Source organism: Salvia miltiorrhiza, chromosome 3 (genome assembly GCF_028751815.1).
Source record: "Salvia miltiorrhiza cultivar Shanhuang (shh) chromosome 3, IMPLAD_Smil_shh, whole genome shotgun sequence".
Lineage (NCBI taxonomy): Eukaryota > Viridiplantae > Streptophyta > Magnoliopsida > Lamiales > Lamiaceae > Salvia > Salvia miltiorrhiza.
The window spans coordinates 12,824,500-12,849,225 of record NC_080389.1 but is presented as its reverse complement, the minus strand read 5'-3'; the positions used below and the strand labels follow the sequence as shown (position 1 = coordinate 12,849,225).

The 24,726-nt window shown below is 33.8% G+C and overlaps 1 protein-coding gene across 1 annotated transcript; it reads right to left on the bottom strand.

Moving 5' to 3' along the window:
• Positions 1-14,386: 14,386 nt before the first annotated feature.
• LOC131018357 (glycine-rich cell wall structural protein-like) lies at positions 14,387-16,174 on the bottom strand. The gene has a single exon (XM_057947087.1). The coding sequence runs from the start codon at positions 16,172-16,174 to the stop codon at positions 14,387-14,389; it is 1,788 nt and encodes a 595-aa protein (XP_057803070.1).
• Between the last annotated feature and the right edge of the window lie 8,552 nt (positions 16,175-24,726).

The following is a 24,726-nucleotide window of genomic DNA, read 5'->3' as shown; positions in this document are numbered from 1 at the left end:
CCAAAAAAATTTTCTCGGGGGCTACCGCCCCCGAACCCCCGTAACAGTTCAGCCCCCCCCAAAAAAAATCCTGGCTCCGCCACTGGGAATAAGGATATCTTTGGCAACATCTTTGATAATGTGAATAAAGCCGAAGACAAACTGCTACAAGCACAAATTCCACTTTTGATAGGCCCAAAAATTCTTTCACAAAATAATCCATCTTTTTTCGGTTGATTGGTTTTGTAATGAAAAGCATAGGGTTTTGTCACCTCTCCAACTATCACCTGCCTAGGATTCTTCGCTTTGCGAGCCCATTTCGAACTACACATGGCTAAGCTCTATGGGGTCGAGAAGGTACTCTAGCACATCTTCTAATTGATCGAGCTCAAACTCACTCTTCTTCTCTTACTCTATTTCTTGTCCGATTGATTGCTTGCTTGTAACGCGGGCCGGGCGGCGAGCGTGGGAGGAAGAAACCTAAGAGACTAAGAGAAGACGCTCAACTCTTAGGTCCTTTTTTTCAGTGCAACACAGGAAAGTGCCCTCTTTTTGTCATCCCTTGGCCGGCTTGGCATAGCAGCCTTCGGGCTTTGCCTGCCCTTTACAAGATTCTGGCTCGGCCCGGGAAAGCGCTGGCAACAACAGAAAGGAAGGGGTCCATGTAGCTGCTGCGCCCACCCCCTTCTTAGTAAATGGGCCACAGCAGGTTCGGCATCTACTACAAAAGAGAGAATCCATTTCAGATAACGAATAAATTTTCCAATGAAAATTATGATTAATTACTAAAATATATAAGGATATTGATTCGATTCAAAAGTTTAAAACATTTAACCAACTTTAATTAATCTTATAAATTAAACAATTTTTTTAAATGAATTATATATTTAATTGAATGGTAGTGTTCGCCTTAACACTACAAAAAATCCAAGGATTACCGACGGCATTCTAAAGAACGGCCGCCGGTAAAATATGCTACCGGCGGCGGCGCCATCGGCAACATGCCGCCGCTAATGGGCTCGTCGGTAACAACATTACCGACGGCGATCGGCCGCCGCCGGCAATTAACGGCGGCACAGCCGTCGGCATTTACCGTCGTTGATCGGCGGAGAATTGCCGGAACATTACCGACGGCAGCTGCCGTCGCTAATTAGCGGCGGCATTAACGCCGTCAGTAATGTCCACCGCCGTTCGGTGGCGCATCGCCGGAGTTGGCCAGGATATTAGCGAGGGCAAATGTCGTCGGTAATTAGTGACGGCATTTTGCCCTCGGTAATTTTTTTAAATTTATTTATTTTATTTTATTTTATTTTATTTATTTATTTATTTATTTGTTGTATATCAACAATTTATTTCCGTATTTATAAAGTATTGCATAATTTAGACGAACTTCCCAGTCGGTCGACTTCCCAGTGGGTCACCTATCTTGCTTGTGCCTGTGTCAAGCACACTTAACTTTAAAATTCTTTTCGAGTTGTCACCAGTACAGAACACTCGTATTATTGATATATCTACACCTATTAATTCATTTAAATGCTATATGCTCACTCATATATTTATAATCTTTGAATATGCGGAGATAATACCTGAACGATGTTGTTAATTATTGATCGAGTTCGTTTTCGTCCTTATTTTTATCGTCGGTAAAATATTTAATTATTAAATTTTTTTAAACATTAATACACTAAAAGTGTTTTAATTTGGTTATTGTAATGTGATTTGAATTTATTTGTTTATGTTAAATGCAATCATCATCATCATTGCCATAAATATATAAAACATATATAGTTTTAATAAAACACTTGAAATATATAGTTCAATAAAACATAAATTTGAAAATAAAGTGCAAATGTAATTTTGTTTGAAAACATAAATATAAGTCTAGCATCATCATCATCAGGGAGAGACCTAAGCATCATCATCATCATCATCATCAGGGGATGGAGCTCGCTGACCACTATACATCCTCATAAACTGCTCCATTTGAGCAATGCGCTCCTGCATGGCTTGTCGTTCTGCTTGCTCTGCCGCCAATCGTGCCTCCATTGCAGCCCTTGCAGCCCTCTCTGCTTCCCACTCCTGTTCCTGCTGCTGCAGGCGCTCCTTCAGCGTGGAGATCCGTGTCTCATAAAGCTGCTGAGACACCGTAGAAGTGCCCGTGTTGCGGATAGACCCCCTACTAGCCTGGCTCTACCCGGCACTCCCGACGCCGTAGATCCGTGACCTGTCCGGCTGTACCACATCCAAATACACCTCATCTAGCCGCTGCTCTCGTCCTGTGGCAGCAGCAAGTCGATGAACCTCGTGCTAATTCATACATAACAATGCATAATTGTTAGAAAATAAATACATTCACTAAATATTTGAATAAACTTAAACACTTATGTCAATTCTTGCATCTCTCTCCGACGTATATGTGGAGGCGGAGAAAGGTGGCATAGTTCGGCGCATCCTGGGGAAAATCAGGCTCCAAGTTCTGTTCATGCATTTATATAAGATAAATAAGTTATATTAGTCAAGATATTATATTATATAAGATAAATAAGTTATATTATATATATATATATACATGTACTTATGAACTTAATTATTTGTTAATTATTAACCATATACCGCTGCAGGATACGAGTCGACTGAGACCCGTCCACGTGCCTACTGATCCTTGTACCCTCCCCATCGGGCTCGGACATCCGATTGGCACGTGCTCGTGTAGAAACAGCCTGAACCTCGGGACGCTGCCAGTATTCCTGGAGTCCAGTCCAGAAATCGGGAGTCATTCAGGCGGGTCTAGACATCTCTCTCCCTTGGCGGGTACACTCCTTGAGCTCTTTCTTGTAGTCGCTCATCATGTCGGAGTACCTTTTGCGGGCGTTTTTCTCCCACATGGCCCTCACGTCATGCTCATCCTCGGGCTGCCAACAAAACTCTTTCTGTTGAAAGAAAGAGAATTAATTTAATATCAAACATTTTAACAATTTAATATGATAAATTTATATGTACTATAAATTTAATTGTACCCGTAATTCACCAAAAAACGTATCCTTCATCCCCGGGGGCGTCAACTTCCATGTGTACCCGTCTGGGTTATCAAACATCTTAAATGCTTGCGTGCAAGCTTTGGACAGGCCTATTGGCGCCCTGATTGTGCAAATGGGGCAAAACCATCAGTAGAGAGCCCCAATCTCACATTTCTGATCTCCTCGGCGAATCCAGGAAAGACTGAATTCAAGTGTTTTCATGCCGGAGAGTCGGCCGGGTGGCGTATGATCCCATCGTCTGTTGAGGTCGCATGCCACCGCATATTTTCAGCAGTTGTGGGAGATGCAAACAATCTCTGCAATCGGGGCGTCAAGGGAAAATAGTGCATCTGTTTGGCGGGCACCTGTTTCTTTCGGCAACTTCCAGATGCACGCAAAATTTCCTTATATCGTGATTGGTCACAGAACATACAATTATGTAGCTCACTAGTTTTCCCCCAATACAACATGCAATTATTAACACAACAATCAATCTTCTCTACTGGCAAACCCAAACCACGCAGATTTCTTTTCGTACTATAGAAGTCTTCTGGACAGTTGTTATCCTGCGGTAAAGCAGCTTTCATCATCGAAGACATCTGACTGTAAGTCCTCTCTGACATGTGGCTTTCAGCCTTTATGCTCATGAATTGAGTCATCCAACTTAATTGTGTGTACGTGTCACATCCTGCGTACAATGGAGTATCCGCTGCATCCAACATGTTATAAATCTGCTGAGCGTCATTATTGGGCGGCTGCTCCAGATTTGGAGGATCTTGATAATTACTAGGTCCAGCATGGTCATGCACTATCCTTTCGTGGTTATTGTATGATTCATCATCCCCATCCATTATAACATGTTCTGTCGGCATATACAGCGGTGCTTCCCCGTGAGAAACCCAATTTGTGTAATTCAGGACAAATCCACGCCTACTAACATATTTTCTGACCGTAGGTACATCTAAATACGCTTGATTCTTGCACTTCTTACAGGGGCACCTAATGTTACCTTCTCCATCTGTGTACACCGTTTGATTTCTCGCCCACTCAAGGAAACTCTCAAGTCCCGTTTCAAATGTAGTACGATCATTGTATCTCGCGTACATCTACATACGATTATCACTCATTCTTACAAATTCTAATTGAAAAAAACAAATAAAATATACTCCCTCCGTCCGCCAAAAGTATTCCACAATTACTATATTTGGCGTCCGCAAAAAGTATTCCACTTTCCTTTTTAAGTCATGGTCCCACCATCCACCTTTCTATTTTATCCTTACAAACACTCTTTATTTACAAAAAACCCACCCCAAATTCAATCTCAACCACACATCTCATAAAGTGGTGAGACTCTTTCTCCACTTTATCAACATCATCTCCAATTTTATTAAATTCCATGTCCAGCCAAAGTGGAATACTTTTGGCGGACGGAGGGAGTAATAAATTACTTGAAATCTAACAAAATTTCGACAGCATAACCTCACTATCCTAACTACCAAGTGCTCGACTCTACCAGCAGCTATAGTGACCATAGTGGTCCTAATTTACTAAGCCTATACTAGGTCTACCCGGCCCCCCAATGTCGAAGCAATAATACAATACAAATAAAAGCAATAAAAATCAGGGTAATTAAATTAAAAACAATCGTTTGTTGGGAGAAGATCCTTAAGAAATAATCATTTTCTATCCCAAATGGAGAAGATCCTTAAGAAATTGATTAAATCTATCCCACAATATATATAATAACATAACATTTCATAAACACATAGCACATAACATTTAATTTAACAAAATCATCCAACATATATAAATTATTCTAACAAACAACTTAAACTAACAACTTAAACTAATTGATTAAAATTAAGCATGCTTAATATAATTTATTTATAAACAAAGTCAATTAAAAATTAATTAACTAGATCTAACAAATAAATCTATTTAATTAACATAAATACATAAATAAATTCATAAATAATTAAATAAATAAATAAGAGAAGCGTACGGTGGTGGTTTCCGGCGGGGTGTCGTGAAGAAGGCGGCTAAACGAGGTCTTCGAACTACAAGGAAGAATATAAGTGAAAATTAAATAATTATATATATATAATTAAAATGAGATATATAGATCTAGAGAGAGAGAGAGAGAGAGTTACCTGGGCATGGCAGCGGCGGCGGCGGGTGGAGACCGGAAGCAGCAGCAGGGGGAGCGAGGGGGGGGGGGGGTCTGTGTGTGTGCGGCGCAAAACTGAAAAAAGAAGGGATACGCGTGACCTATATTTAGTTCATTACCGACGGCAATTACCGTCGCTAATTAGCGACGGCAAAACGCCGTCAGTAATTGTATAAAATTAAACATTTATTGCGTATACTAAAATTACCGGCGGCGTCGCCGTCGCTAATTACCGGCGGCGATTTTGCTGTCGGTAATTGGCCAGTGATTGCGAAAGAGCGGGTCGCCTGAAATGCCGCCGGTAATTACCGACGGCAAAATCGCCGCCGGTAATTGTCGTCGCTATTTACGCGTTTTTTTGTAGTGTAAACACTAGTCCTATGTTTGAAGTTTGAACATGGCTCAAACTAAGTTCTTAATTAACTGATTTGTTTATCAACTTAAACGAGTGTACGCAGCAGCGGAGCCATGAATTATTGCGGGGGAGACTGAAATTGTTGAAATACACGACGTTTCTATAAGAAGCTGCATCAGGTATTTATAATATTCGAACAATCAGAAAATCTATATCTATATATTATATAAAAAAGCAGTTTAACGGCTATTTTTTCCCTCCGTAATTTAAAATTTAGTTATTTTTTTAATTTTGGTTATTACATATTAATTCAATTCTACCAAAACGTGGGGAGTAGTTTTTTGTTTCAAAGTTAAACTTCTTTTTTTATATTTTCTTTTATTGTTTTTTTACTTTTTTTTTCTTTCTTTTTAAAAATCGTGTAATTTAAATAACAATAAAATATTCAATATGCATGTCAAATTAAAGATCATGAGATTAGCTTTAATTTGATATATAATAGATATAACATAGATTTAAAATAATAAAATATTAAAATTTAAATTTTCAAATTAAATTGTCTTCTCTCTCATCTCTCTTATTTTAGTTCTTTTTCTTAAATGATTTTCGTTATCATTTACTTATTTTTTCATTTAAATATTTTTTTTATCTTTTGTTAATAGATTTATCTTCTTTTTTGTGCATAAGTATGATTTCATAGATATATCTGTAACCTATTTAGCTACGGTTTCATTGAAATTTTAAGAACTTTTAAAATTTCAAAATCACAAATAATAAATAAATTATGATAATTTAAAATTTTAAAATAATTTTTTTAACTTTCCTCTCTACTCTCTTTGACGATTTTTTAAACCCTCCCTCCTTAATGAAATGTTTACTTTTTTCTACTAAATTTGTTTCTATATATGTATTTATTTTTATTTTTCTTTTTTAAATGGTAAAATAAGTAGATACCATGTTTTGTGTTTTACTTATTATTTTAATTTAATAGTTTAGAATATAAGAAAGGTGAAGGAAAATATATTGGTTCATTATATAACTCTTTTTTTAAATTATATTAATTTTAATATAACTTTGTAGATGAATAATTAGTTATAGATATATTAAAAATATAATTTTGTTATTTATGTTTGTGTATAAAAAGATTTATTTATTTATTATGACTTGTAATATTCTATAATAATAGTAATACTAATTTTATCAAATAATTTTTAATTGTTTAATAACTATAATTATCATTACATTTTATATAAGGTCGAAACTTTAAATTTTCAAATTTGAATTTTCATTGAGTAAATGATGTTGATTATTTTATTTTTAAAATATAGGAGTAGTATTTAACATTTGCTTATATTTTATTCTCTTTAATATTTATATTTATTTATTAATTCATTTATATATATCGTTTAATTTCGATGCTTGCCGTGCATCGCACGGACGGGCGTACTAATTTAAATAAATTGCAAAAAAAATTTGTAAATAAATAAATAAATAGACAACATACAACAAAATGTATGTTGTCTATTTGTTATAAGTGATCTCATGGATTTGAATCCACTCAATGCGGCACATTTGAAATTTTTTCCGTTATCAATTCCCAAAAGAAAAAAACGATTGGTGGAACTTGCGACTTTGGAGGATCGGCTATGATTGTCACGGTGGATCCAAGTAAGTTTTTCATAGGTTAAATTGTCTTAATTAAATAATATATCATCAACATTTGTATCTGTGCAATGCACGAAAAACAATTTATATTTATATAAAATTGATATAAACTCATATAAAATTTATAAATATAATAAAACATAATTTTAATTGAATATATATGAGCTAAATTCTGAAAAAAAAAATTAAATAAGAATTTACAATATTAAAAATTGATATTATGAAAATGCAAAAAATGAGTTACAAAATTAAAAATAAAAATAAAATGGATTTGAAAAAAGATTTATTCAAAGTATCAATAGGGCTGGTAGGCTGTGACCTAATAAGATGGGCCTCAGCCCGGCCTGGTCTAAACACTTAGTAAGGCCCAATTTAAGTTCAGAAAGAGAATTATCATGAAACTTTTTTTGGGGGGCAAATTATCATGAAACTGTTTGTTTTTCGAAAAAAAAAAGGCCCAATAAGATCGGCCCGAAATGTGAATTTTCTCGACCACTAGCATGGCCAAACCTTTTCTTTCTACAAGCATCTTTTATTGGAGAAAACTTGTATTTAAAAAAGTAATAAATTGAAAACTACAAGGTCGAAAGTGACAATACCATTTGTCTATAAAAAAAAAGTGACAATACCATTTCTATGAATGATGAAACGGACAAGCCTTGCTGGGATGCCTTTAAGTAGGATGACAATGAGTCGGATCTAAACCGAATCTTACTAAATTCTATTGTATTTGTTTTAATGTTAGATTCGATCCAAACCTATCGTGTCCAATAAAATGAGACCTACATCTAGATCTGAACTCATATATATTTTTTTTTATATAAAAAATGAAATATTTTTTTGTTATTCTATCTCTATCTCTAGTATTTGTAGTTTGAAAATACTAGAATTAGAAAACTAGATAAACACTGAAAAATAAATAAATAATTTAGCACTTGATGATGAGAATTCTCACTATATTAACTTATTGTGCAGGTTATGATCAATGCCATTTCCTCTCCACTTGAAGAATATCACAAGACAGAATAAAAACCTCAAATCAATACATGTAAACGAAATCTACAAGGATCTACGTTATTTATAGTTTCATTAATATTTGAATTTAATAATATCTTGATATGTGTTTTATGTCATTACATAGAAATTCAAAATTAATAATGTACTTATTAAAAGAACAGTAAAATCTCTAATCATGGAACTTTATTAAGTTTTATTAAAGAGTGTTTTCTCGATTTTGACAATTATAGTTATAGATAAAGTTATATGTGTACATAGTTTTTTTTATATATTAGAATTGAATTGGTTTTTGTATGTCTAATTGAATATATTCATATATCTATCACTTTTTGTACGTAGTTAAATATACTCAAACACCACTAAAATTATTTTGAAAGCGACAACAACGTTTCACATCTTTTTATCTCAGTGAGAGACTTCGACGGGTATTTTTGGATGCATCTATTTGAAAAAGAAAAAAAAAAGAACTAACACGTTAATAGATTTAATTTTTAACAAGTTACCGTACTAGTCATATTTGTAATGTAATTCTTAATTTATAAAATTGATTGGATCAATATATTTGTGTATACAACTACAAGTATATATATAACTATGCATCTTTCGATAATTCATTATATACGTATATGCAGCAATGCATTTGTTTTCAAATTAATTCATTTATGTATTTTTGAATTTATACATGCACTCTTGTGTCCAACATTATGCTTTACTAGTACCAATATTGAAATAGAACGATATTTTAGATAAATAAAAATATATAATTTAATATAAGTAAATGTAAACATGAATCTTAATAAACACATGAATCTTAAAATATTTGAATTTTCAATTTTTAAAATACCAATTAATTGTTTGTAATTGATATTGTGTATAAATATATAAATCATCAAATATGAAAAGCAAGTATAAATGATACTAATGAGTATCATTATGTATCATATAATATTCTAAGGAAATTATTATTTTATAATCTTATTAAATTGATGATTTTTTAAAACGATACCCAATTGAAAACTATGATGCACGGATTCTTCAAAAATTAGCATGTACGGTGAATCGGATTCTTTTAGGGTGCGATTCTCTCGATTTCTCGTCGGATTCGCACCCGATTCGCCACGTGGCGTATCTTTTAAAACAATTTATAAAAATAAACCGGATTCGCAAATTCCATAGGCGAAATTCACGTATCTCGTGCACGAAAGTCCTACACAAGGTTATTTTGATAATTTTATTTTCAGTTATGACTTATATATTGGACTAATAATATTTGAATCGTTATATTGTTGCTCAATTAACTTATATAATTGAAAATGCTTAACTTTTGGGTAAAATAAAATGTAAATTACATATAATTAATTTAAGAAAATTTAAATTGTATATATTTTATAAGCATTATATATCATAAAATTTTAATAATTAGATGTATCCTTGTCGAATCGCACCCTATAATTTTTAAAAATCAGTATCCCCATACTCGTATCGTATCGCCCCCGCATCCGCACCCCATACCTATGCAACATAGATTGAAAATCGGATAAAATTATTATTTTAAAAAAGTACTACTCCCTCCGTCCACGAAAAAGTGCCCCATTTGGGTGCTGGCACGGGTTTTAAGAAAGCTGAAAAAGGTGGTGTAAAGGTGGTGTAAAAGACTAAAAGGGTAGTGTTAATGTATTGTGGTTACTTTTACTAATCTTGCACTAACTATTTGTCATTATTTTATTAGCTAGGTGAATTAAATGAAAGCATTTAAATGAGAAAACATTAAACAAAAGTGCCGATTCAATAAATAAATGAACTTGAAATTCAGAAAATAAATAAATTGGAAATAAAATTTTCAGAAAATAAATAAATTGAAAATTCGAAAATAAATAAATAAATAAACTGAAAATTGAGAAAATAAATAAATAAACTGGAAATAAATAAATAAATAAGTAAATAAACTGGAAAATAAATAAACTGAAAATTCAAAAATAAATAAATAACTAAACTTGAAATTCAGAAAATAAATAAATAAAATGGAAATAAATAAATAAACTGGAAATAAATTAACTGAAAATACAAAAAATAAATAAATAAATAAACTGGAAAATAAATAAACTGGAAATTCGAAAATAAATAAATAAACTGAAAAATTCAAAAATAAATAAACTTGAAATTCAGAAATTAAATAAATAAATAAACTGAAAATTCAGAAAATAAATAAATAAATAAACTGGAAAATAAATAAACTGGAAATAAATAAATAAATAAGTAAATAAACTGGAAATAAATAAACTGAAAAATAAATAAACTGAAAATTAAAAAATAAATAAATAAATAAACTTGAAATTCAGAAAATAAATAAATAAATAAACTGAAAATTCAGAAAATAAATATATAGATAAAATGGAAAATAAATAAACTGGAAATAAATAAATAAGTAAATAAACTGGAAAATAAATAAATAACTAAACTTGAAATTCAGAAAATAAATAAATAAATAAATAAACTGGAAATAAATTAACTGAAAATTCAAAAAAAAAATAAACAAACTGGAAATTCGAAAATAAATAAATAAATAAATAAACTGAAAATTCAAAAATAAATAAACTTGAAATTCAGAAAATAAATAAATGAATAAACTGAAAATTGATAAAATAAATAAATAAATAAACTGGAAATAAATAAATAAATAAGTAAATAAACTGGAAATAAATAAACTGGAAAATAAATAAACTGAAAATTCAAAAATAAATAAATAAATAAACTTGAAATTCAGAAAATAAATAAATAAATAAACTGAAAATTCAGAAAATAAATATATAGATAAAATGGAAAATAAATAAACTGGAAATAAATAAATAAATAAACTGAAAATTCAGAAAATAAATAAATAAACTGGAAATAAATAAATAAATAAATAAACTAAAAATTCAAAAATAAATAAATAAATAAACTTGAAATTCGGAAAATAAATAAATAAATAAACTGAAAATTAAGAAAATAAATAAATAAACTGAAAATTAAGAAAATAAATAAATAAATGGGATTGATTAGGCGTGGGGGAGTTGGTTTCGTAGTTTTAATTAGTGAGTTAATTGTGTGGGTTAATTGCATAGATTAAATAAAAGTGTGGATTTATTAATGACATAAGTTGTAAATAAATTGAAAAGTAAAGGGTATGAATGTACAAAAAGGTAAACAGGACACTTTTTCGTGGAAAAAAAAAAAGGGGTAAGTAGGGCACTTTTTCGTGGACAGAGGGAGTACTAATTTAAAAGGTTTAATTTCGGATTTTCTTGTCTTTCCCTTGATAAAAGTTTACAAACTCATTGAAGAGTTACTAAGGTAGTCGGATTTTGTTGTCTTTACCTCGATCGACTAAAAGTTCTATATCCTTTGCTGCCGACATCATAACATACTCAGATTTTATGTGAGTTGGCAAAAGTACTTGTAGTTGTGGTACACTATCATTGAGTGAGATAATACACTGAAATTATTGTACTATTTTGTCATATCGAGCAAAAGAATAGGAAAAGAATATTAGAGTTTGTAAACTAAACTAGTTATTATATTGTACTATTTTGTCATATATATCGAGCAAAAAGAATAGGAAAAGAAAATTAGAGTTAAAAAAAAATCAATTTCAATATAATGCATGTGATTTGGTTTTAATTTACAAGTATTATCTAGGGTTCATCCATTTAATTAGGGTTTATAGGTATATTTTAATTAGAATTAATAATATAATACTCTCTTCATTCCATTCTTTTTGTCCCATTTACCTAAAAGGTACTCATCCGTTTTGTTATGGGACAAATAAAGTAATAATCAATCCTCCAAAATGCGTGGATCATACCAGTTTTAATCAATTTATACTTTCTTAACTCCAGTGTCAAAAAGAAATGAAACGAGCGAGAAGAATTAAATGGAGGGAATAGTAAATTTTTGTTTTATAATAATTATTTAAAATAGTTAAATTAACAGTGGGACGCGGACGATGGGACGTAGAAGTTGAGATAGAGGAGCTTGGATAGATAAATCCCGGGTAAATTAAACAATCATAATAAAACGTTAAAAGAATACATCTATCTTCATAGTGTATTTTCGATTCCTTTATGATATAAACTTTGGAAAATTGGAGCCATGCAGCCATAAGATGCCCCACCTTATTTGGATCTTAAGAAACGTGTACCAAGACATTAAATGTAGTGAATGATGGCCAAGAATTTAGTATTTTCGACGATCTTACTTTTGTGTTCATATTCGTCCGACACCGATTTGGATATTTAGAACTTAGTCGTCACACAAGTGACTTTTCACTCTAGCTAAGAGGTTTTATTTGCGTACGCGTGTTGGTTTGGGATCAATGATATCTTGAGTTCGAGTCTGTTAGATGCGATCTTTAAAATTTCTGTTTATTCGATAACATAATGATAGGGTTTTATTTTTAAAGTTTATATAAGCCATGAATCCATTGTTATATAGTGCATTGTGCTATGTGAGATGAGCTAGTCTTGTTGATTTTGATTGCACTATTGTGGACTTTTCACTCTAGCTAAGGGGTTTTATTCGTGTGCGTGTGTTGGTCTGAGATCAAAGATCTTGAGTTCGAGTCTATTGTGATTCGATCTTTAAAATTTCTGTTTATTTAATAAATGAATAAGAGGGTTTTATTTTGAAAGCTCATACAAACTTTTGACTCCATTGTTAGTGCATTGTGCTATGTGAGATGAGCACTATTGTGGACTTTACACTCAAGCTAAGAGGCTTTATTTGTGTGCGTATGTTGGCCTAAAATCGAATGTCTCGAGTTCGAGTCTACTGTAATGCATCATTTAAAATATATGTTTATTCAATAAAAAAATAAGAGGGTTTTGTTTTCAAAGTTCATGTAAGGTTTTGAATCCATTGTTAATGCATTGTGCTATGTGAGATGAGCTAGTCTTGTTGATTTTGATTGCACTATTGTTTGGTAAGGATGAAATCAATTAAATTTAAACTTTGTGGGGGTGGATAATTTCATTCTAGCAATTCCAATTGTGTGACCGAAAGGTTAAGAATTTGTTCACAAGTATTTTGTAGAACAAAAAAAAAATAACAAGCAAATTATAAATTAGAGATAAACGAGAGAATAGAGAAGAGAATATGTGTTGAGCATATTCAATATGAGAGCCAAAGGCCTCTATTTATACAAGTAGGAAGCTAGGGTTTTAGGGAGATTTCTTGGTCAACACACATAAGATATATCTAGAAGATATATTTACAATACAAAAGTATATATATAAATTATCGCACACCTTGTTGAAAAAAATAACAAGCAGAAGGTATATATAAATTTGGTTTCACCTTATATTTTTTTTATGTTTTTGAGAAAAAATATTTTAACATTGTATATTATTGAAAAAAATCAATTTTATCTCCTCCAAAACTATTTTTCTACGTCTTCCCTTGTCTACATGTCAACTTCTCAGTGATTAGCAAAACTGGGGTTTTTTTAAAAAAATAAAATATAAATGGGGGTATTAATTTTACAATATTTTCAAAAGTGGTGACATTATTGAAATGATGGTCGACACATTATATTTATCTAGAACGATTACATCAAATTTTAAAGGGATGCAATTCTACATGAAAGAATATATATACTTCCAAAATCAGTATTTTGTTGCATTATTCCAATAATTATTATACACAATAAATTTCCTTCTAATTAAAATTGGGATTATAAATTGAGAAAGAATGTTTGTTGCGTACCAAACAAATAAAATAAAAATACTATGTCGGGCTGCACGACCAATAACTAGTGAATGGCTCACAATAATTTTACCATAAAAAAATATATATACTAGACATATTAATTTTTGAAAAACAAATATGGAATAAAATTCTTGAGTCCTAAATAAGGAAGCTGGGCCCACTCTCTCTCTCAATGCTTATATGCTTATAAATAGCATGGTGCACAACTATTATCGTAGGCAACATCTTCAACATGGGCAACTATAATATTGCTCAACTCATAATATTTCTCAATTTAGGAACTCTTCTAATTTCTCAAGCATGTCCAACTTGTGGCCCTACTCCTCCAATTAAGCCACCAAAGAAACCACCGCAGCACCACCATAAGCCACCACCCACCGGCCCCAAACCACCAAAGGGGCCACCAGCACACCCGCCGCATGTGAAACCGCCGCACCACCATCATAAGCCACCGGTAGTCAAGCCACCACCCACCATTCCGCCAAAAGTGAAACCGCCACACCACCATAAGCCTCCGACAGTCAAGCCACCACCACCGGAAGTTCCATGTCCTCCACAATCATCACCACCAATGACTACACCACCAATTGCATCGCCACCGATGATATTGCCACCCAAACCATCACCACCAATGGCGTCGCCACCAAAATCATCACCCCCGATAGCATCACCACCAATGACAACACCACCAAAATCCTCACCACCGATGGGATCGCCACCCATGACTACACCACCTATGGAATCACCACCGATGGCATCGCCACCGAAAGCATTCCCACCGACGATCATGCCACCCAAACCATCTCCACCAATTGTATCGCCACCTACGACTACACCACCAATGTCATCACCACCGATGTCGTCGCCACCGAAACCATCTCCACCGACGGAATCACCACCGAAACCGTCACCGGAAGTTCCATGTCCTCCACAATCATCACCACCGATGGCATCGCCACCGATGACTACACCACCAATTGCATCGCCACCGATGATATTGCCACCCAAACCATCACCACCAATGGCGTCGCCACCAAAATCATCACCCCCGATAGCATCACCACCAATGACAACACCACCAAAATCCTCACCACCGATGGGATCGCCACCCATGACTACACCACCGATGGCATTGCCACCGAAAGCATTCCCACCGACGATCATGCCACCCAAACCATCTCCACCAATTGTATCGCCACCTATGACTACACCACCAATGTCATCACCACCGATGTCGTCGCCACCGAAACCATCTCCACCGACGGAATCACCACCGAAACCGTCACCACCGATGGCATCGCCACCGATGACTACACCACCAATTGCATCGCCACCGATGATATTGCCACCCAAACCATCACCACCAATGGCGTCGCCACCAAAATCATCAGCCCCGATAGCATCACCACCAATGACAACACCACCAAAACCCTCACCACCGATGGGATCGCCACCCATGACTACACCACCGATGGCATCGCCACCGAAAGCATTCCCACCGACGATCATGCCACCCAAACCATCTCCACCAATTGTATCTCCACCTATGACTACACCACCAATGTCCTCACCACCGTTGTCGTCGCCACCGAAACCATCTCCACCGACGGAATCACCACCGAAACCGTCACCACCGATGGCATCGCCACCGATGACTACACCACCAATTGCATCGCCACCGATGATATTGCCACCCAAACCATCACCACCAATGGCATCGCCACCAAAATCATCACCCCCGATAACATCACCACCAATGACAACACCACCAAAACCCTCACCACCGATGGGATCGCCACCCATGACTACACCACCCATGGCATCACCACCGATGGCATCGCCACCGAAAGCATTCCCACCGACGATCATGCCACCCAAACCATCTCCACCAATTGTATCGCCACCTATGACTACACCACCAATGTCATCACCACCGATGTCGTCGCCACCGAAACCATCTCCACCGACAGAATCACCACCGAAACCGTCACCACCGATGGCATCACCACCGATGACTACACCACCAATTGCATCGCCACCGATGATATTGCCACCCAAACCATCACCACCAATGGCGTCGCCACCAAAATCATCACCCCCGATAGCATCACCACCAATGACAACACCACCAAAACCCTCACCACCGATGGGATCGCCACCGATGACTACACCACCCATGGCATCACCACCGATGGCATCGCCACCGAAAGCATTCCCACCGACGATCATGCCACCCAAACCATCTCCACCAATTGTATCGCCACCTACGACTACACCACCAATGTCATCACCACCGATGTCGTCGCCACCGAAACCATCTCCACCGACGGAATCACCACCGAAACCGTCACCACCGATGGCATCCCCACCAAATCATCACCACCAATGACATCACCGCCAAAGTCTTCACCACCAATGGCTTCACCACCCACATCATCACCACCGATAACGTCACCACCGATGGCATCACCGCCAAAAGCACCTGACACATGCCCCATGGACATCTTAAAACTAGGTGCATGCGTCGACGTATTGAATGGCCTCGTGCATGTAGGAATCGGGCCAAACGCCAAAGACGAGTGCTGCCCGGTGCTCGAGGGGCTGACAGGGTTGGATGCAGCCCTTTGCCTCTGCACCACCATCAAAGCCAAGCTTCTCAATGTCAACATTCTCATTCCCATTGCTCTACAAGTTCTTGTTGATTGTGGCAAAAATCCACCTTCTGGATTCCAGTGCCCTACTTAATTAAGGTTGTTACAAGTTCTTTTTATCGCAGATGTCTAATATTTTGTGTTATATGTTGTTGCATTGGCTAAGAAAAATAATATGTATCTTCTTCGATTGAGAAATTAATGTTTGTTTATCTATTTTACAATTCCAAAATGTATGTAATCTTCATCTACATAGAGAGATGCTCTGTGTACATTTATTGTGTTATTTGTGCGTGAAAATTCCATCTATTATGAATAATACTTTAATTTCAATTTCGACAATATCGAATACTTGCAATTAGCGCAAATAAAATAAGTTTATCAATGACACATGCACAAGCAATGGTTTTAGTATAATTTTTATATTAAAAATAAATATTGTGCAGTAGTGAACATACTGAATTATACCTGAATTATTATTGAAGAAACCTTTACTTATGTTTATAAAACTCCAGTGCAAGGTCAAATGATTTTTACTATTAGGGTGCGTTCTCTTTGGTTGTAAACAAAATTTAACCCTTTAAATCATTCATTTCTTTTTCTACATTTCCTACTCGACCCTTACTCATTCCTCATTTACACTACAAATGAGGGATAATATTATCCCTCAAAAAATGGTGTGATAATATTATCCCTCATTTGTAGTGTAAATGAGGAATGAGTAAGGGTCAAGTAGGAAATGTGGGAAAAGAAATGAATGATTTAAAGGGTTAAATTTTGTTTATCCTTTCTTTTCCCATGATAAATGTACAACCAAAGAGAACGCACCCTTAGATGTTTAATTGATAGAACTAGTGGAGCTATATAGTACAAATAAGATATTTTTATTTAATAATTTAAATATAGCATGAGAAAACTAATTATTAATATTTTAAAATTATCTCCAAGTTTTAAAGGTCGATTACAATCTGAATATCAAATTACCAGAATCAATATATTGTTATATTAAATTATATACAATAGTACTATAAAACTATTTTTTTCTTCAGTGCCATGCGAAAGAAATCCCCAACTTTTCAATTTCTTCAAAACTCATCTAAACCATAAAATTGCAATCTATAGAGGAAATTGCACAAATCCACCTCAGAATGCATAGTTTCATCCTGCCAAATTATATCGCAGAATCAAAATGACAAAAACTTAAATATTAATACAAAGAAGATGGAAATGCAGATGAAGAATAACATTCTACAACGGGCCCAAATTCAAAGAGCATAAATTGGTAAAGACTGTATGAGCACATCATTATGGCGGAGAACTAACCTCGTCTTCTTCAAAGAATTTCATGATGTTAGGGTCCATCGGAATTGATTCTGAGTTATGCCTCTCTACAGCAATTCTTTGTCTGATTTGCAATTTGGTGCTTCACCCGGAAGAAATTTGGAGGGGGAAAAGGCTCGACCAAACAAAAACTAAACCTACAAAAAAAAGGAGGAAAAACGAGGATCTGTTGAAAGTATAGAGAAGAGGAAAAGAAGAGAGAATAGCGTAGAGAGCGTAAAGAGAATAAATCTGCAGAAGCGTATTATTATGAGGACTAAATGCCTCTATTTATAGGAGATACAAAGCTAGTGTTAGGGTTTAGGGTTAAGTCATTTAATAGGAAAAGATATATTTTATATATATTTGCAACACTCCTCCTTAAATGACTAACTCTAAAAATATGCTGCCTCATTAAAACCTTGCTAGGAAAAATTCAATGTGACAAAAACCTAGTCTAAGGAAAAAGAGTACAGCTGCTCCCCCTGAAAATTATCATTATATATCTTTGAGTCGATGCATGCCGATCTTGTGTATTAGCTTTCTGAAAGTCGATGTTGGTAATGTCTTTGTGCATAAGTCCACCAATCTATCGCTTGATCGAATCTTCATATATCCTTTGAGTTGCGTGCAATTTGACTTCAAAGAAACTCCTCATTTGATGTTAGAGTCTAGATGTTCATGCCTTGTTAAAAACCTCTCCGTAAAAACCCTATGGGAAAAATTCGGTAGAGGAAAAAAGTACAAGACGTATATTTACTCATATATTACACTAGTTGCCTCGTTAAAAACCTTAACTAAGAAAACCTTGTAGGAAAAAACTTAGTAAGGGAAAAAGAGTACAACCATTTGGCCTTCAGGGCTATTGACCTTCAAAGTCTAATTTTCGAAACTATTAAAAAGATCATGCTCCCCCTCAAGATAACAATCTTGAATGTGTTCAATATAGTTTTCAAAATTAAATAAATAATCAACATCATCCATCAATTTTGAATTTCAATTTCTTTCATAACACAGACCAATTGTAATTTGCTTTGAATATAACCAATAACATGGTTAATATCATTTAAAATTCTCCTTCTTGGAGAAACATTAAATCTTGCTAGCAAGTCAACTTCGAATTGTATATCATGCATGATAAAAGTAGTGCTTCAATAGCACACAAGTAAGGAACTTCGGGTCCTAAATAACTTCGTTATTTTCTTTTGGTCTAGGTGTGTCTTTATCAACTCCAAGTGATAGAATAATCATTTGATAGCTAAAAGGATATGTTATTATTCAAAATCTTCTTTGGGTAGGTCGACTAATACATATAAAATATAGTCGATTGGTTTGAAATACTCCATCAGGGAGATTCTCGATCTTCGAGTCGAGATGATATTTAGTTTAACTAAGTTTTTCAAAACTCATCTTTAGACATGAGTCAACTTCCTCAAGTTTTGAGTATTCATAAATATTCTTTCTTCGGAAAGAATTCACTTAATCGATTATGGACTTTCACATATATGTCCATGTTTAATGGCCTATATAATAATATAACCATAACGTCCATAAATTTGATATCTATGTCAATGATTACTGCCATAAATGTTATATAAATAACGAAACATAATGCCACGTATAACATGAGAATACATTTGATTGATTTTGGGTTTCTCAAACCCTTGAGCTACTAATCTCGCTTAACATCTTATTATTTTCATTTAGCGAGTTAGGCTCTGCCTCATTGTTTATTTCTATATTTTTTCAATGCTTCTGGCGCTCTAATATCATTTGTTTTTGGATCCAAATAATCTTCAAATTGAACTAACAATTTGTTGAGGCAAAAAGTGTTGTCGACAACTATCATTTTTCTTTTATACGATTCTGACATATTCCCAAAGTTCATGACAACTTTAGTAAAACTAAATTTTCACCATTTCCCGTAATATTTGGTCTAGTTGTTTCGTAATCCCAATATTACGATAATTTAGTGCACATGCAAAATATATTGGGATTATCGTCTTCAGGACGATCCTCTTCATGAGGTTTTTGGAATGATTTGATTTCTTTATTTGATTTTGTAATCCGCGGATATTTTATCTTGGGCACCAATAAGTCGTTTACGCTCCCGGCGTCAATAAGCATTGAATCAAATTCGTCCATCTAGGACTTCAATTATTTGTGGTGCAATATAACGTGCATGTATATGAAATTTCACTCCTTTGGCAGTCAATAATAATTTATTGAACTTTTGGTTCATTAATGCATGCGTGAATCTAACATAATTAATCCAACAAGAAATTTACGGCATTATATAATTCATCATTCACATATATCTCTCCCTAATGCCGAAAAATATTTTAAGTTGGATAATCAAAGTATCAATATATGAATTGATCCTCAATTATTGGCTCTATATATGTATTTTTCACAAAGTATACATATCATCTTCGTAGAGCTATGGGTATACTTGAATGGTGATAAAATAATTTAGTAGGTGAGAAATCCTCTTCGGGATATCACGCACTAATTGTAATGTAGACAACCCAATCAAGTCTTGAATAATTTTAAAATCATTCGAGTGTATGAATTTGAAATTCATCTCGACATTATTATATGATAAAATAATAAATCATGTATAATTAGTTTAATTCTTATGGGGAGGATCAATGAAGCTCTTCCGGAGCCCATACAAAAATAATATCATTTTTCAATTGTGTTACCCCTATTCTCAATAAAAGCTCAAAATCAATTGAATTGGGATGAAGAATTGCTCTTCAAGAGCTTGTAATATTAATCATGAATATTAGTTGTGCTACTTCGGGAGCAACAATATAAATCGAATAGATAAAACAATGTAATAACTAAATGAAATACTAAATAATAAGTAAATACCGAAATAAAGCTTAAAATAAAAATTCATTCTCAATATTTTAATATTCTTCCGGAATATTAACTTTATCTCACGTGTTCATTGAGAACACATTATATTTCATAATTAATATGAAGAGATATCATTGTATTTTTTTATCAAGAACTTCAACGATTTATTTTTAATAATCTTCAAGATTATTAAGAATCATAAATTCATTCCACAATGATGAATTAATTAAATAAAGCAATCCTTCGGGGATTGTATTAATAAATCAATTCAAATATGCTCATCGGGAACACATTATATTTAAAATTAAGGGATATCGTTGTGTTTCATCAAGAACTTCAACGTAATAATCTTCAGGATTATTAAAAATTATAAATTCATGTTTCTTTGGGAAATAATATAACATATTAATTGATGCAATATACAACTTTGATTGTGTATATATAGTACACAAAATATTGCAAATTAATGTATTATTGTTTCTTCAGGAAATAATATAATATATTAATGCAACATATTATATAAATCATTACGGACAATTTTATATAATATCCAAATTTTCATGTAAACAGATTAGAGAATTACTAGGATAACCAGATGAATATATATCATTTAATGAATCTCAATAAAGGAATATATGACATCGATCATTATCCATATATCAGCAAGGAATAAGAATTGAATATATTGAATCAATTTCATTAATCAGAAATATTCACGTAATTAGCTTAATGCATCAAAAATCAATCGAACACAAAAAAAAAATCTAAAAGTACATACACAATTGCAATTTCAATTGCTCTCAATTTAAGGCTCATACTGAATTACAGAAAAAGTAATAAAGCATTGCAAGGTTTATACTTTTGATATTTAATTAGTGGCATAAAAGAAAACGAAAAGGTTCCAGTTCCCCAATTTCTATATCAAAGTTACATATATCATTTATAGAGCCTTTCAATTTTCATAATTATAATAGAAAAATGGATTTTGTAATAGATAATCGCATTGTTTACAGAAGACACACTAATGAACATAAAGGAGCACAAGTTCCAATCTCATTTCACAAAAATTTCAAAAGCAACATTGAAAACCTTTAAAAATTGATGTACTGTTGAATTGAAATTTTATTGAGAAAAAGAAGAAAAAACAAAAGTCGAAAAACAAAAGTCGCAAAACAAAAAACAAGAAAAAATCAAAGAAAAACCCGTTGAAGGCACATCAGACGCAAACTAACGACGGGCTATGAAAAAACATAACGGCGGGGACCTAGAGGGGACAACACCGTGAGAGCAAAAAGAGACATGAAAGGTGCAGGAGCTCCAGGGCTGGAGCCCCATGACAATCAAAAGTCAAAAGCATCATCCTCAGTATGAATATCAGAATCCATGATGTCCCCCCAACGTTGAGTAGAGACCGCCGTCATCGCAAGACCGGCTGCATCCTTGGGAGCAGAAATAGTAAACACGGAAAGAGTATGACCTTTGACCGTGGCTTCTTGGATCTTACTCTGGAAAAAACCGATATATCCGAAGGCAGGCAAACGTTGGGGCTCTGAATAGTAGGATGTCGTAGCCGGTGCTTTATAGAGGTATCAGAGACCCCCCTCTTCCCAGATTACTTTGTAGCGCCCTTAGGGCGCCCGCGGCCGCGCTTGACGTCTGTCGTAGGAGCTTCGGTGAGCTCGGCCATAACAGGCGTATCAAGCACAGTAGAGGTTTGTTGAACCGACGAGTCTGAAGCTGGGCGAGCCTGATCAAGAGGCAAAGCTCACATCCCCGAGCCCACTAGAGTAGGAGATTGCTGATCGCCAGTTGCTTGAGCTGAGTTGGAAGGAGTCAGGGCTGTATCGGAGATAGTTCCCGGGGTAATATCCTTAGCATCATCAACCATATGTTCGGAAACATCGTCATTAAACTCTAAATTTTCCACAACGGAGAAAGAATTGGAACTAGATTATGCCATACCATGCGGAGGGATGTTCGTAACAGACGAATGCCCCCTAGTGGTTTGAAAAATATCCGTAAAGGGATAATCAATTTTCCCATCAGCCTCACTTCCCTGAGCTTGTGGTTCAGCGGTTTGATCTAAGCTAGGTTCCGCAGCTGTGACGGCATCGGCCTCTTTTCCCGAAACTACAAGAGCATCAAAGGAATTACCATTCCTATTCGGATCAGTGTGAGAAGGAGTTTGCTCGGCAGCCTTGTTAACACTCCTATTCGGATCAGTAGATGGGGTATGCTCGACTCTATGCCATCTCGGATTATTCTTATTGCGAGCTTTAACCTTCTTGAACTCTCCATCCAGATTAGTGTCCGGAATTGGGGGAGAATTATTCTCAACAGAGGAGCTTTAAAAATTGATGTACATTAACTCGCAGAAAATATGAATCAAACTGATCGAATTCTCACGTCATATATTTCGTCGAATTACGATTATTCAACGTAATCAATTTATAAATTACCTCGTCGCAAAGACACGATTCTTTCCTATGGCATACCTTCAATGTTTACTCAATTGGTTAGAGACTCGTGCTGATAACGTGTTGAAAGTAGAGAGAAGAGGAGAAGAAGAGATAATAGCGTAGAGAGCGTAAAGAGAATAAATCTGCAGGAGCGTATTATTATGAGGACTAAATGCCTCTATTTATAGGAGATACAAAGCTAGGGTTAGGGTTTAGGGTTAAGTCATGTAATAGGGAAATATATATTTTATATATATTTACAACAGGATCTTGATTCTTGAAAATTGATTTTTCTATCAAAACACTTCTGATTTCGAAATCCGGACTTCTCAACGGAGAAAAAGTTTAAGCATGATTTCGAAAAAAGACATCTCTTTCTTCTTCTTTTTTTTTGATAATTATCTCTGAATTTACGAGCTCTTATGCTTCAGTTGGCATTGAAGATGAAAGGGGAAGTAAGGCTTTATATATAGCTTAAGAAATAAAGCATTTTAAATTTTTGCTCTCAATGAATTATAAGTATAAATAACTATTAGTATTATACCCGTGCTTCGCACGGTCCGATTATTCATATGTATTTGTAATATATAATAGTAGTGCTATAGAATTCTATAAATGTCTTTAAGTGATACAAAAAAAAAAAAATACAAAATAATCAAATCATCAAATTGAAAATTTACATTACATAATACAAAAAATAGGAACTGAAAAAACAAAAGAGTTTCACATTATACAATCTATCTATATATATATATATGAAACACCAGTTTTAGAGCAGTTTTTTTTATCGTGATTTATGTGATGGATGGGCATTTCTAAACTGCTTGGGATATTAGTCATATTTAGTTAATTTGTTGTATTTAATAGGGGTATCTTTTAAAGGAGACATCCATATTTTAAATTAGCACACGTGTGCTGGCCTTATTAATTGAAAGCAAAAAATATATATTATTTTTCTATAAGCAAAAAATGTATTGTTATTTCCACATAACAAATAAGAGATTTTAACTTTTGTAAGTAACATAAATATAGAACATGTAAATACAATACCAAAATATTAGTACTTTTTATTGTTAAATATAATTTCTTTTGTATTTGTTTTAGTATTAATATAAATATTTAAATTATTTAATAACTACAATTGTATTTACACTTTATATAAAATTGAAAATTTTGCGCTTTCAGATTCAAGTTCTTCATTGAGTAATTAGTGTAGATTATTTTATTTTTAAGAAAAATTAATTTGCATTTACTTATATTCTGGCTATATTTAGTATTTTTTTCTATTTTTTTTATTTAATACAGAGTTTAATTTTAATGCAAAGTTATGCTCGCCGTGCATCGCACGGGTGAGCGTACTAGTTTATATTATAAGACAGTAAAACACAAACATTTCTTAGAAATTTAAAAAAAATTCAAAAAATATCAACATTACACAATATAATGACATACATACAATATTTTTCTTAAAACCCCTGCCACTCCC

Excerpts from the sequence above, each read along its gene's own strand:
- LOC131018357 (XM_057947087.1), bottom strand. The coding sequence starts at position 16,174 with ATGATCGTCGGTGGGAATGCTTTCGGTGGCGATGCCATCGGTGGTGAT.